A 14762-nucleotide genomic window follows, 5' to 3' on the forward strand; every position below is an offset into this window, starting at 1 on the left:
TGCAGATTGTACCTTTCTTGCTCTCTGCTTGGGAGGCCTGACCCTGCAAGCAAGCATAGCCATTTCCCTGTGCTGCGCCAGCAGCCTATAGTAACCTACCCACTGCTGGCTTGGGTGGGGCAGTTCTTGAAAGGAGGGAGCAGTGCTTTACCTACACATCTGTCCTTCCCATTCTAGCAAGCTCCAGAAAAGGGACTCCCCACGCCGCAAGTCCTCCAGAGGTAAATGCTCTGACCACCCCCATGCCATGCTCTTCCTCAAGCTCTCAGCCACCATGGGGGTGGGGGCCGGGGGAGCCCATCTCTAGGCTCAGGTAGCTTTCTCCAAAGGGGCTCCCTGCCCATTTCCCCTCCTCACTCTCTTTTCCTCTACTCTGGATCTATCTCCCACCCTTCCCTTCCTTCACCTAGATTGGTTCCTCTGCCCTCCGGCACCTTAAGGCCCCTCCTAGCACTGTTGGCAGGAAAAAAAAACCTGTTTTGCCCATTGAACTGTAACTTACAGCCCAAAGACAGACCTTACCCATGGGTTATTCACACAAGGCTTCCCTCTACCCTTGTATTTAATGAAAGGAGCAGAAGTGAGGAGCACGTACGGTACTAGACGGACAGTGATAATAGTGGCCACCAGGATTAAGTCCTTACCATGGCCAGGCATGGTGGCAGGTGCTGTAATGCCAGCTACTTGGGAGGCTGAGGCAGGAGAATCGCTTGAATCCAGGAGGCGGAGGTTGCAGTGAGCTGCGATCGCGCCACTGCACTCCATCCTGGGCAACAGAGCAAGCATCTGTCTCAAAAAAAATAGTAAGTCCTTACCACATGTCAGACGTGGTGCTAAGGGCTGGATATAATTATATCCATAATCTTCACGATGAATTTAAGAGAGGTGTTCTAGATGAGAGAGGTGAGGAGTGGCAATCAAGTTAACTTGCTTAAGGCCACACAGCAGCCCTGGGCTGTTTGACTCTGGAGCCCTTTTACAGCTGGACTGCCCTGTTCCCAAAAAGCCAGGGCTAAGCAGTGTGGGAAACCTTTTTGGCACCAGCCTCATGGCCAGCTTTTAGGAGCTACACAAGGAAGTCTTACACCTCCATAATCGCAATTCGTGTGACCCAGTTGCTATTGCCCAATTTGGGTTCCTACCTGACTCTCTAGAGCAGCCTCCAGATGCCTTTAGATGCCAAACCTCAGATCCGCCTTAGAAGATTTATTCTGCAAACCCAAAGTGCCTGTCCACGCTAGCCCTGAGCTAGGTGCTGGGGACGTGGCATAAGCGGCGCAGGCCTTGCTCTGGGAGCTTTTTCCCCACGCGGGCTGGGAGAGGGAGGGACAGGTATGTTTCATGTGCCCAGTCTCTGCCTCTGGTAGACCTGTATGTAGAGTTGTGGGAGCTCAGAGGAGGGTGCTCTGAGGAGAAGGGGGAGCTTGCCCCTACCATCAAGTCCAGGGATGGTACTTGGGGCTCAAATTAAAATCCCTCAGTCAAGAAAGATTCCAAACCTAGGCAAGAACTACTTTGGAGAGAGCAGCCCGTCCCGACTCTGGGAAATCTGGTGGGAGCGTAGAGCCACAGCAGCAAGTGGGAGTGTCCTGGAGCTGGCCTGGCTGACCCTAGAGTCCTGACCCTCTTTTCTGTGCTTTCCCCTGGCCCTGCAGGAACAGCAGCACAATGGACCTGACACTCTTCGCAGCTGAGGCCATCGCCCTTAACCGCCAGCTATCTCAGCACGAAGAGAACGAACTAGCAGAGGAGCCAGAGGCACTAGCTGATGGCCTCTGCTCCATGAAGCTTTCCCCTCCCTGCAAGTCACGCCTGGCCCGGAGACGGGCCCTGGCCCAGGCAGGCCGTGGTGAAGACAGGAGCCCGCCCACAGCACTCTGAAATGCTTGTCACACCTTATAGGCCCTAGGCCTGGCCAGGCATTGTCCTCTGGAAACCTGTGTGGCTAAAGTCTGCTGAGCAGGCAGCAGCCTCTGCTCTGTGGCTCCATTCAGGCTTTTTCATCTACGAAGGCCCTGAAGTTCCCATCAACCCCCATTTCCCTAGGGTCCTGGAGGAAAAAGCTTTTTCCAAAGGGGTTGTCTTTGAAAAGGAAAGCAATCACTTCTCACTTTGCATAATTGCCTGCAGCAGGAACATCTCTTCGCTGGGCTCCACCTGCTCACCCGCCTGCAGATCTGGGATCCGGCCTGCTCTCACCGCTGTAGCTGTGGCGGCTGGGATTGCAGCCTGCAGGGAGAAGCAAGAAGCATCAGTTGACAGAGGCTGCCGACACGTGCCTCTTCCCTCTCTGCTCTGTCACCCTCCTCTGGCGGTCCTTCCACCTTCCTCTGTCCTCCGGATGTCCTCTTTGCCCGTCTTCTCCCTTGGCTGAGCAAAGCCATCCCCTCAATTCAGGGAAGGGCAAGGAGCCTTCCTCATTCAGGAAATCAAATCAGTCTTCCGGTCTGCAGCACGGAAAAGCACATAATCTTTCTTTGCTGTGACCGAAATGTATCCCTCGTTTATCATCCCCTTTGTTTGTGATTGCTGCTAAAGTCAGTAGTATCGTTTTTTTAAAAAAAAAGTTTGGTGTTTTTAACCATGCTGTTCCAGCAAAGATGATACCTTAAACTTCCACTGCAAGCCCATGAACTTCCCAGAGTGGAACGGCTTGCTCTCCTTTCTGGAATGTCCATGCACTTGTGTTTTAATCAGCAGTTCTCTATTATTCTGATTTTAAGCTGTTCCTGTGATGAACTTAGAGACAGCATCGGTGTCTGCTGCTGTGTCCCCAGGTCTTGTGTGGGTGGCACAGATCTGGGCAGTTAGATAGAGCTCTGTGCCTAAGGTGAAGCCACACTAGGGTGAAGCCTCACTTCCCTGTTTGAGCAATGCAGTGCCTGCTGCCCGTGTGCATGAAGGTACAGCCATTCAGATAAGTGGAACTATTGAGTTACATAAAGAAAATAGATTTGCATTTGTCAGGCAGACGTTTATACAACACCACGGTGCTTTTATACATTGTGCTTATTTTAATAAAACTGAAATGCTATGTGTGGCCTATTTGGTGGTCCTTTTTTTTACCTGCAGACCTGAGGAGGAGACTGGCCTTCTAAACTGGGGCTAAGTCCAGCCAGGTGGGCAGAAGGTATCTCTTATTGGGACCCCTGAATAAAAACCATATTTGACCCAAAAAAACAAAGTGAAGGAGAAATTGCTTTTTTTTTCCCTAGGTGAGGAAATGAAATTCATCAAACTTTTATCAATTGCTTCTTCTGAGCCAGGACCCAGAAATGAGTAAGAAACAGCCTCTGCTTTCTAGGATCTCCCCATCAAGTGGTAGAGGTGGTGTCAGCAACCATGACACAGGAGACCAGAATGTACTTTAATAGATGTCCTCTGTGCCCAGCAGCCCACAAGCAGGAAACAAATTTCTCCTCTGTCTAAAGCATTACTAAGCCTTTATCAAGGGTGTGTCATGTGCCCGGGACTATGCAACAAAGAAAAATGGCACCTCCTATCCACAGCCCTCATGTACATCATGCAAAGGACTTTAGTGCTCATTGTCCTAGGCGATCATCAGAGCCAGACAGGAGAGGACTGGGGTGGAAAGGACCTTTATAAGTTCCCAAGGAGGTGGCAAGGGAGGTCTGAGTGGGCAGTGGACTGGGTGCTGATGACAGCTGCCCTCCCTCGGGATGGCAGAGAGGGGAGATGGGATTAGGGGCTCTTCACTTGGGACAGGTGACGGGCCAGGCCCCCAGCTGTCCTACGCCATGAATGCCTCCCCGTTGATGATACATACTGTTTGTTGACAGTCTTCCCTTGACAGTAACCCTGACACCCTCACATCCCTTTTTCATCTACCTGGAGTGGGCTTGGTGAGGAAAACAGACCTGCAAAATCTGATCCTTTTGGCCCACAGACTCCCAGCCCCTGGAGACCCAGAACCAGGATGTGAGTTCTATTCCTGAACTCCAGCCCGGCCTAGTGGGAGGCCCAACAGGAACGTGTCTTCAAGGGGGCTTCCTGGGTCAGGCACTCTCCACCCCTGGCCCACACCCTGCCCAGCTGCAACTCCCCATCTGTGCCTTGGCTCAAGCTGTGCCCTTTCTCAGCCCACCTCCCCAGCCTGGCCCACCTGGCAAGGTCCCTCTCATCCTGCATGGCTCTGCTTAAACTCCATGACCTTGATTTTGGCTGACCTTGGTTTTGCCAGCATTGTCATGCACTTACTAAGTAACAGGTACTTTCTAAGAAGTTTAAGGGCATTAGCATTTAATTCTCAGCAGTCCTCTGAGGTAGGTACTATTATTTTATCCCACTTGACATGAAAAACCAAGTAGAGAAAGGAAAAATAGCTTGCCCAGGGCTATACAGCTAGCAATGGTGGAACTGGAATTCCCTCCAGGAAGGCTTGGGACCCCGCGCTGTGCTGCCTGCATTCAAATCCCAGCTCTGCCACTTACTAGCTCTGGGGCTTGGGCCAGTTACTTAATCTCTGAGAGTCAGTTTCTTCAACTCTAAATGGGGATGATAGTGCTTACTTCATGGTACTGTTGTGAAAGTTACAAATTAATAAATGCAAAGTGTTGAGAGCAGTTCCAGGCCCACATAGTAAGTGCTCCATAAATGTTAGCTATTATAGTTTTAGCTAATCGAGTAGTCCCCGTTGATCCACAGTTTCGCTTAATTCCATAATTTCAGTTACCTGTGGTCAAAATAGGTGAGTACAACACAATAGGATATTTTGAGAGACCACATCCATATAATTTTTATTACAATATATTGTTACAATTGTTCTATTTTATCTCTTACTATACCTAATTTATAAATTAAACTTTATCACAGATATGTATGTATAGGAAAAATCATAGTATATATAGAGTTTGGTACTGTCCACGGTTTGAGACATCCACCAAGGGCCTTAGAACGTGTCCGCGAGGGATAATGGGGGACTCCTGTATTTACTGTTATCTACCAGGGCAGAATTACACAACTCATAGTCCCAGTGCTAGAGACGAGCCCTCCCTGGTCCTTGGCTCCGGGAGCACTCTACAGAAGCACTGTGTGCTGTGGAGATAGGTCTGGGCCTCTTAAGATGAGCCAGGCCTCTGTCCCTCTGTGGGATCCTCCGGCGGACAGGCTGCTCCACCCCTCCAGGATGCAGTCCCTGGCCCAGAGGGGCAGCTGTGGCACAACAGGAAGAGCCTGAAGTTGGGACCGGAGCCCTGGGCTCCAGTACTGCCTCTGCCACTATTCACTGGTGACCTTGGAAGTCCTGGCTCTGCTGGACAGAGGCAGATCCAGCAGACGCACTGAGGAGGCTCTGAGACCACAGAGCCCCTTCCAGACATAGGATCTGCGATAATGGAAGGCAGCTCCCCAGCTCCAGAGCTCACGCGTCGGCGGGGCCTAGAAGGAGAGCACTGGTCCCAGCCGGTTGGAGTGTCTCAAACCTCAGGTCTCTCTTCTCAAACCTAGTGATCAGGCCTTGGCCCCAGCCCCAGCCCTGATTCAGCTGGATCCTGAGGACTCCAGTCTGACGGCCTCTGGGCACAAGGACTGTCCAGTTTTTGTCCCTCTGTATGTCTACCTGCCTGGGCTCTGGGGGCGCCTCCTCCCTCCTGGCCGACAGCCCTCCCACACCCAGCCCCATGAATAGTGGTGCCTTGGTCCCATGCCAGCACTCCAGCCGCTTCAGGTCTGGAGGGGGCCGAGGAGCAAGGTCCCCCAAAGGCTGGCACTCTTGTTGCCATGGTAGCAGTTGCCTTGGAAGCCACTTCCCTGACTTCAGCTTCCAAATGGTCCAAGAAAGCTACCCGTCCCCCGGTGGATTGGTGAATTAATCACGCTCTTTTCCAGGGTTCTCACCCCTCAAGGAAAATAAACAGAACCAAACCAAACTGGGGCCTTTTCGCCCACTGTTCCTCCCCACCCCCACGCCACACTTGGACTTGGTGCACTGAGAAGGAAGGAGCATGGGCAGACGCTCTACAGCCCTTGCCTCAGCAGGAGACAGAGAGGAGAGACTGGGTGATGGAATCCAGCAATGTGCCCGTGGCCTTGCCATGCCTGAGAACTGTGGCCTCCAAGAGCACCCAGGTTCAGCGGGGAGGCTCCAATCCTTGGGAGGGGTGGAGGGTTGGTGGGGCGATGGAGCCCTAGTGCCTTGGGCCTCCCTCTCAGCATGGCTCACAGAGAGGTTCCTGAACTCATTTACCTATTGCTCTGAGCATGTCACTCAAGGACACACATACATTTTCTTTTTCAGAGATGATATAGCCCAAACTGAGGAAAGAATTGGCAGGCCTCCCTCTCTACATCACAACTGTTTTGGGAACCTTTAATGATGCACTCCTGGTCCTGAGGGAAAGAGGCAGGCCTTGACTGATTTTCATTGTTTTGTTTTGTTTGTTTTTTTGAGCCAGGATTCCACACCCATCACCCAGGCTGGAGTGCAGTGGTGTGATCTCAGCTCACTGCAACCTCCTCCTCAAGCGATCCTCCCACCTCAGCCTCCCAAGTAGCTGGGACTACAAGCACACACCACTGTGCCTGGATAATTTTTGTTTTTGTAGAGACAGGGTTTCACCATGTTTCCCAGGCTGGTCTTGAACTCCTGGCCTCAAGCAATTCTCCCGCCTCAGCCTCCCAAAGTGCTGGGATTGTAATCCCACAGTGCCTGGTCCCTTGACTAATTTTTTAACTCAGTGTCTCCCTCTGAAGGTGGGGCTGCCAGTTCCTCCCACCTCAACTAAGACAGTGTTGAAATTCAGGGGCAGATAGGCCAGAGTACTTCCCAGAGGGGCAGAATCCATGAGGACTCTGGGGCAATTCCTCTGTCTCCCCATGTCTTGGATTCCCCACCTGTATGAAGAGCTGGGACAGCCCTGGTTCTGTGATCTTGGAACTGAAAAAGGCTTAACGTGCCTCTCCTTTGAGATCACAGTGTTTTCTGAGATCTGAAGCAGTGCACAGGTGCCTCTGCCACCCCCATCCCCATCACCAGACAAGGCAGTGGGCTCAGGGAGGTGGAATGGCTGGCCCGAGCCCCATAGTGCGAGGTGGAAAACGCGGCCCCAAGAGCTTCTATCTTGGTGAGGGTGTGAGAGAGTCGCCCTCAGCCTTAGACTTTGAGAGGAGCAAGGAACACGTTTCATGGACAATTATTTTGGTGGCTCCTTCTAAAACTAAGTCAGTGGGGGATCAATTATGTGTGACAGAGACATGGGCTATGATTTGATGCCTAATTAGAGGAATAATCAGATCTCATCCAGGCAGGAGGCACAGCGGATGCTGGCAGCAGCACCGTGGCTGGGGAATGCCCAGCTCCGGGGGTGTTCCCTCTGTGGGGAACAGGAACACAGTCCAGGGCCCATCTGTGTGCTGCAGTCACCCCTCTCTACAGACTCATCATGAGCCGAAGCTGCACTCAGGTGACCCTGGGCCTTCTCAGGCCCCCTTCTCCACACACAAGGAATGCCTCTTGTTAGAGACAGAGGTTCCCTTTTGTCCACACCCCTCCTCTTTGATGACTGGAGGTGGTTGTGCAGTCCAAGCCCTCTCCCTGAACTCTGTCCTCATGTCCAGAAGCCTAGCTCAGGTCCCTCCCAGCCACAGCATTCTGGGGAGCTCACTCCTGGAACCTGCCCTCAAGGGGCTCTCAGTCTACAGAAGAGATAGAACAAGAACAGGGCAGCCATGGAGGCAGGTGGAGGAACAAGAAGTTGAGCCTGGCAATATGAGACTGCAGATGCGGTGCAGAGAGGGGGCATCCAAAGAGAGGCCAGGGAGGCTGGCGACGGGACTCCGAGCAGGATTATGGGACCCTAGGAATTGTGCCCAGGTGCAGGACCAGGCCGGGGCCATATTCTGGGACTGGGGGGTCCCCAATCCATAAAGGGCCAAATAATGCAATGAATGATAAAGGCTGGAACTGGGGGCCGGGACAGGGCTCAGGGCTAGGCTGCATTGGTGACCACTGCCCAGCCTTGGGGTGGGGCATCCTGCAAGTAACTCAGACAGGCTGGGTGCAGGTGCTCAGTTCAGCGGATGGGAAGGCACCAACCATGACCCAGCCTCCCACTCCCGGCACCCAGCCCCTAGCAAGTCCTCTTCCCTACCCTACCCCTTAGGTGTTTTCCTCCTGCCCACACCAGCACCACCACTGCTCTTCCCTGTCACTCCCAGTCGGGATCCCCAAGGTGGCTAGAAGGGTTCACTCTCCATTCCACTGGCCACTAAAAGGGGGGTGGGTACCAAGCCCACCTGAGGACAAGGGAGTCCCCTGAGATCAAGCCTCAAACTAGGATGCCCTCAGCCCTACCTGGGAGCCCAGAGGTGGACAGGATGGGGATGGGATGGGCAGGGGTAGGGAGCAGACTTGGAGGGATGCCTCTCCCTGTCCGCTTTCCATCCCAGGTGCAGTTCCTGTCTCTTGAGCCTCCTGCCGTGTGTCTATCTCAGACTCCAAGCAGAGACCCCAGGTGCACCTCCAGGCCAAAGGGCAGAGCATAGCACAGCGGGCCCTGAGCATGTGATCAGGAGTCTCCTCACATCCCTGGCTTCTGAACGACATGCAAAGCCACCAGCTCATTCTTCCTCCTCAGGAACCAGCAGTGGAACCTGGGCTGACTGCCCGCTGGGCCCCGGGACCCAGACAGCCACTCACATTGCAACCTCATGAATAACTCAGCACCTCCCTGCTGCCTACATCTCTGAGGAGCCTGTGGCCGCTGGACCAACTCCCCCCTCACCCTGCCTCTCATTGCTTCAAATTTTCATAGGCTGAGGTTCAGTGGCAAGTAAGTGGCTCTAGGAAGCTGGGGCAGGATGTCCTGGGCAGGGGGAGCTTGAACTCTCCTGGGTGGAGGCTGGCAGGGAAGGATCCTATGGAACAGGCCTAGCTCCCTAGAACTCTGGCAGCCAAAGCAGAAATGTAGACAGACAGGAGTCCCAAGGGTGGGCTTCAGCTTCAGAGGGCTTTGAGAGAGGAAGAGTAAGCTGGGTGACCTCGTACAGATCCCTGGTCAAGGTGGGACTAGGGGGCCCCTAGTGGAGCAGTGGAATAGGACTGCAGATAAATCCCAGGGTTCCCCACCTATAATCTTACTGCCCAGAAACTCCTACCCTGAAGTTGGAGCGCCAACAAGGAGACATCCAAGAGCCCAGAAACTTCCAGGACTTTTCTGGGGCCAGACTGCACCGGCTGGAGGCAGTGCCCCGGGTGGGCCTGCATGGACATCCCCATCAGCAGCAGAGACTTCCGCTGCCTGCAGCTGGCCTGCGTGGCTCTCGGGCTGGTGGCTGGCAGCATCATTATCGGCATCTCCGTATCCAAGGCTGCAGCTGCCATGGGCGGTGTCTTTATTGGCGCTGCTGTTCTGGGTGAGCAGGGGCTGGGCTGGGATAGGGAAGGGAGATTCTGGAGGTGGGGGCAGGGGCATGGTCAGGTGAACAAGGAACAGGGAAGGGCTGGGTCAGCAGGAATCAGCTGGGGAGAATGGAAGCTAGAGGTGTGAGCAAGGCCGCCATCAGGGGCACAGGCGGGAGAGGAGCGATGCGCTGGGGCTCCTTCCAGCCACGGGGAGGAGAAAAGAAGGGGAGCTGGCTGTCACACTCTTTTCTGGCTACTCCCACTGGCTCTCCAGCCCCAAGCTCTAGGCTCTTGGATTTGTGGTGGGATTCATCAGCCTATCTGGGCGGAACAGGGGGTTGATGGTGGCAGGTAAAAGGACAGAGCTCCTGAGGACTCTCTGAGCCAAGACAGGCTCCAGCTCAGAAAAAAGGGTTTCGTCTTCTTTCCCTGTTTGCCTCCACAGCAGCTGTGTCCATCTATCTGTGTGGGCCAGGCCCACTGATTGCCCCGCAGTGACGCTGAATGCCATCCCTCACCTCACCCCACCCCCCGCCCCCGCCCGGGCCAAAGGCAGGACCAGAAGCATCAGGCTAGGGGGCGTTAGGTATCTACACCTGCGGGTTCTGGCACAGATGCTCATCGGGGGATGGAGCGGGGGCGGGCAAGGCAGGACTGGCTCCGCTGCTCCTGCTCCCCAGGTCTGGATGGGGAGGAACATGCTGAGGACAAGCGCCCAGTCCGGCCCTGGGGGCCCTGGGGAAGCGTGGGGACAGCAGAGACGCAGCAGTGGTGTCAGCCAGGCTCATTCCAGCAACCTGCTCTTCACTTAGGAACGGTGGAGCCAGGCAGCTGGGGCCTTCACAGTCTGTAGCCTCTTCCCCAAACAGGCACTGCCCCCACCAACCCAGATGCACACACCCACAGGCTCACATTTACACACTCACAGTCCCAAGTCTGCACACTGTGCTCCTCCCATGCACACCCATATCTCACAAACCACCCCTCAGGCTCCCAGCCCACCCACAGCCTCAACACTCACCAGGCTCCTCCCCATCACAGAACCCCCTGTGTCTCTTCTCAGGGTTCCTCATCTTGGCCTACCCCTTCCTGAAGGCTCGGTTCAACCTGGACCACATCCTGCCTACCATAGGTGAGGCCTCTCCCTGACCCCAGCAGACCCCTCTGCCAAGGACGGTTCCAGACCCTTTGTGTGCTCGTCTGCGACCCACTGTGTGGCTGGGATGAGCCCATGTGTGAGACCGCGCTAGCTGTCTGTGTTAGAGCTGCTGTGTGTGTGTGTTGTGCAGGCGTTGCCATGACTACAGAACGGCAGAATCCAGCCTGCAGCAAAGGTGCCTGAACCAGCTCAGAGCTGGGAAGTTCATCTCCCTTGAGAGATTTTATGACTCCCCAAAGCCTCCAACATCTCTAAATAACTCCCTCGCCATCCCTGAGCCCCCATGAAAGACCCTCTATTTCCCCTAAGACCCCACGGCCTCTGCACAGCTCCCACCTCATCTCAGCTCCCCACATACAGGCTGCCATCTCCACCAATCCTATGGGGCTTCCCATGGCCCCAGTTCTCCCCGGGACCTCACCTCCCTAAAAGATCTGCCATTTTCTCCTTCAAGGGCCCAGTTCTTTTTCTCCTGCCCAAATCAGCCCAGATCATGTGAGACCTAAAGGAATGCAGCGGAGCAAAGACAGCATCAGGGATGGAGACTAGACAGCAAGAAGGACTTCCCTTCCCAACCTGGGCTTGATTTGGGGAATGGCTCAGTAATCAGGGGGCTTGGGGTGGTCTCATCCTGCAGGGAGCCTAAGAATCCATCCCCATCCAGGGCCAGACCACGGGGAAGGAAGATCCAGCACCAATGGCAACAAGGAAGGTAAGTTCCAGAAATTCCCGAGTCCATCTTTCTTTTCTTTCTTTTTTTTTTTTTTTTTTTTGAGACAGAGTTTTGCTCGTGTTGCCCAGGCTGGAGTGCAATGGCATGATCTCGGCTCACTGCAACCTCCACCTCCCGGGTTCAAGCAATTCTCCTGCCTCAGCCTCCCGAGCAGCTGGGATTACAGACATGTGCCACCACACCTGGCTAATTTTTGTATTTTTAGTAGAGACGGGGTTACTTCATGTTGGTCAGGCTGGTCTCGAACTCCCAACCTCAGGTGATCCACCCGCCTCGGCCTCCCAAAGTGCTGGGATTATAGGCATAAGCCACCGTGCCCAGCCTGAATCCATCTTTCATCTCCCCTCCCTGACTGAGCAGCTCCATGGGGCCCGGGAGCCTTGAGCGGCATGCCGAAGGGGCTTCCCCAGTGCAGGGAGATGGTACTGCTGGCAGTTCCCCCATGTGCACAGTCAGACCCTTGCTGCTCCAAGCTGAACTGATCTCCTCTTGCTTATTCTGAGGGCTTCTGTCTTGCCCAGCATGGACACTGGAATGAGGGCACCTCCCTGCCCCTTCCCCTCCCCCAGGTCCTATGCCTCAGTTTATTTTCCCACTCCCCTCTCCCATCTCCCCCAGGGTCAGAGGAACTCAAAGGGACCCAAGGCTGGGGTTCCCAGTGCCCAGGGCAGAGCTGGGATAGAATGGGGAGGGGGGGGGACATGCCAGGGAACAGTTTCAGCCCAGTTTAAAGAGGCACCCATGGGTACCAGCTTTGGGTACTAGCTTTAACCACCCCAGTTTAAAGTTCATACCCCAAACTGGGCATCTCCTTGTTCTTCCACCCCACACCTGGAAAATTCCAGGGCAGGAGTTTCTCCAAGATGGTCCCAGCCCAGTCTCTGCCACCAGGGGTTGGATGCCTAATACTCAGTGAAAGGCCCCATTCCAGACACTGTTCCGAGCCCTGTTCATCTATTATTCACTCTTTTAAGTCTCACAACAACCACATGAGGGCAGTACTATCATTAGTTTCATTTTACATAAGGGGCAACCGAGGCACAGGGAGATTTAGTGACATGCCCAAGACCACACAGCCAGGAAGTGCGGCAGTCAAAGCTCAAACCAGGCAGTGGGCTCCGGGGTCCCGCCTCTACCCCCAGCCTATGCTGCTGCCCTCTTGAAAGCCATCCTGACTGGAGGTACCTCTTTAAACTGGGCTGAAACTGTCCCCTGGGATGCTCCCCTCTCCCCATTCTATCCCAGCTCTGCCCCGGGGTCAACCAGGCACCCCGGCCTTGGGTCCCTTTGAGTTCCTCTGACCCTGACAACTCCATGGGGACCTGTCTACTGAGGCAGTCCTCGTCCCTGTTCTCTCCCCCAGGAGCCCGCAGCAGCCTGTCCACCGTGAGCAGAACCCTGGAGAAGCTGAAGCCGGGGACCCGGGGGGCTGAGGAATGCTGAGGCAAAGTCTGAGCGGCTGCCCATGCCCTGCCCTCCCGTCCTGCCTGCTGCCCCTATCTCAGTGCCCTCCTGGGTTAGAAGACCCGGACCGGAGACAAGCCAGGCCCTGCAGACCCCAGAGCGGCTGGGAACAGTGTCTGGAATGGGGCCTTTTGCACGCGCCCGGCCAAGCCTCTCCAAAATGGATTCCACTGGTGTGGGCTGGGGCCTGGAGCAAGGTGTCGCCGGACGCCCCCACAGGGTTCCCATGTTTCAGGCTCCTGCCCTGGCCTTTCTTTCTGGACTGCAGCTCAGCTTTGTTGCCTGTTCAATCTACTGATTTGTTTCTCTGGAATTTGGGGTCCAAGGCCCTGACTATGACCAGGATGCCCCAGTCCCTTGCTCTAACCCGGGTACAGAAGTGAACCACAGGCCCACAAGAACCATAGACAGGGACCCTCCACCCCCACGGTCTAGCCCAGGGGCTCTAGAGCTCACTAGCCCAATAGAGGGGCTAGACAAGATTCTTTTCCAAATATCAAAACTCCTGGCAGTTCCTCAGGGACAGGCTCTGAGCAGCAGTGAATCAGATGGGGGAATTTGGGGGGCTCACAAAGGGACAGGTACAAACAACCTTGCCTGGGGGTCAGAGGAGGCAATTTCTCAGCCGAGCCCAGTCCTGAGACCCTTGGTGTCTTAACTCCACCACTCAAGGCTTTTTGTGATCTGACTTCTCTCTTCCCCCCATCTTCTCACTGCTCCCTGAACAAGCAAAACACATTCCTGTCTCCAAGCTTTGCCCTGTGTTCTCCAGCACCCTCCCTGCTTCTGTCTGCCTATCAAACACCCCACTTTTAAAGTCCCCGTTCAAAAAATCTACCCACGTGGTCTCCTCATTCTCTTCCGCCAACCTCTGTCTTGCCACCTTTCAGGCAGGGCTGAAGTCTTCCTTTTCACAAAACAATTATTAAACCATCTTAAGTCTACTGAACGTTGCCCCTGCTCTAGTGTCTAGCACCAGACCAGTAGGTGCTTAATAAATGTTAATGGATTACAATTTAATGTAAAAACAATTCCCTAGGCTTTCCCTGGGAAGCCACTTCAAAGTCCCATCTACCGTGGGTAGAGCAAGTTTGGAGCAAGGAGGCCCAGGTGTGGCCTCACAGAAAACATTGCTCCTCCCTCCACACCTGCACCCTCCAGGCAGAGTTGTTTGACCTCTACAGAGATACCCTCTCCATACGGCCTCTGGCCTGGTTTAGTGAGCAGAAGACAAGCTAGAAATCACTTCCTTCTTCCAGGATCAATGGAGACGGCACTTCCTCTTAGAAGCCTCCCCTGACTTCACTGTGCTTCCCAGCCCCAGGGTTTCCCTCCTTCACAGACCAATCTGAGTGGCCTTTGTCTATTTCCCCTCTTGAGAGTGGGAGCAGAGGGCCAGGCACTCAGATGACACCCCAGTGGATGTTGGAAAAACCAAAGTTTTCTGAAGCAGCAGAGTCCATCTCAGATGGGAAAGCTGAGGCCCCACTGGAAAAAGGACTCATCGAGTCCCATGGTGAAAGATCACGGGGCCAGGCCTGCAGCCAGGTCTCCTATCTCTCCCTATCCAAGGCCCTATCTTCTGCTGTCCTCTGCACAAGTGGCAGGGATCAGTTCTCTGACAACAGCGCGACAGACCTCCATGAAGGGGCTGCCTTCCACAAATGCTGGCCAGGTGTAGAGACTTCGGTTCCTTCAGCTGAGAGAAGCAACTTCCTCTCTTTGAATTGCCCTCCTCTCCACCCAGCTGCTGCCTATTCCCTGCCCCTTCTCCTTTCCTTCATTATCATCAACAATATCTCAGGCTGCTGGTCCCTCCTCAATCAATGAGGAGACCCTTCCTCCTATCCATTTTCGATCCTCACCTCAGTGCCCCAGAGATGCCCCAGGGTGGAGGGGGTGGGAATGGGGGATGTGGAGACTGAGCTGTGGAGAGTGTGGTTCCCTCCCCCCTGCCCATCAACCCCTCTCAGCCATGCTCTCCCCAGGGTAGGGCTATGGAATCCCCCATGCCTGGCGGGGCCAGGCAGAGAGAGATGCTGGGG

At 54.5% G+C, this 14762-nt stretch overlaps 2 protein-coding genes across 45 annotated transcripts in view; both read left to right on the top strand.

Moving 5' to 3' along the window:
* The window catches only part of MKNK1 (MAPK interacting serine/threonine kinase 1), a 46905-nt gene extending 43871 nt beyond the window's left edge, over positions 1–3034 (top strand). For 31 of the 42 annotated variants that reach the window (XM_063607742.1, XM_063607746.1, XM_063607804.1 and 28 more), the window contains 2 exons: positions 178–221; positions 1656–3034. In XM_063607742.1, the coding sequence (XP_063463812.1) occupies positions 178–221; positions 1656–1881 (270 nt within the window). In that variant the 3' untranslated portion in view covers positions 1882–3034. The remainder of the gene's footprint in view (positions 1–177; positions 222–1655) is intronic. The other 11 variants (XM_063607827.1, XM_063607784.1, XM_063607812.1 and 8 more) reach the window with 1 other exon arrangement.
* Positions 3035–8703: 5669 nt separating this feature from the next.
* KNCN (kinocilin) lies at positions 8704–13028 on the top strand. 3 transcript variants are annotated; one of them, XM_034964270.3, is made up of 4 exons: positions 8704–9372; positions 10425–10493; positions 11185–11232; positions 12617–12836. In XM_034964270.3, the coding sequence occupies exons 1-4, from the start codon at positions 9222–9224 to the stop codon at positions 12694–12696; spliced, it is 348 nt and encodes a 115-aa protein (XP_034820161.1). In that variant the 5' UTR covers positions 8704–9221; the 3' UTR covers positions 12697–12836. The 3 variants fall into 3 exon arrangements, with proteins under 3 accessions (XP_034820161.1, XP_024784942.2, XP_003812792.2); XM_024929174.5 differs by having other exon boundaries at positions 8761–9372; positions 11158–11232; positions 12617–13028; XM_003812744.5 differs by lacking the exon at positions 10425–10493 and having other exon boundaries at positions 8762–9372; positions 11158–11232; positions 12617–13028.
* The last annotated feature ends 1734 nt before the right edge of the window (positions 13029–14762 follow it).

Source organism: Pan paniscus, chromosome 1 (genome assembly GCF_029289425.2).
Source record: "Pan paniscus chromosome 1, NHGRI_mPanPan1-v2.0_pri, whole genome shotgun sequence".
In the NCBI taxonomy this organism is placed as follows: domain Eukaryota; kingdom Metazoa; phylum Chordata; class Mammalia; order Primates; family Hominidae; genus Pan; species Pan paniscus.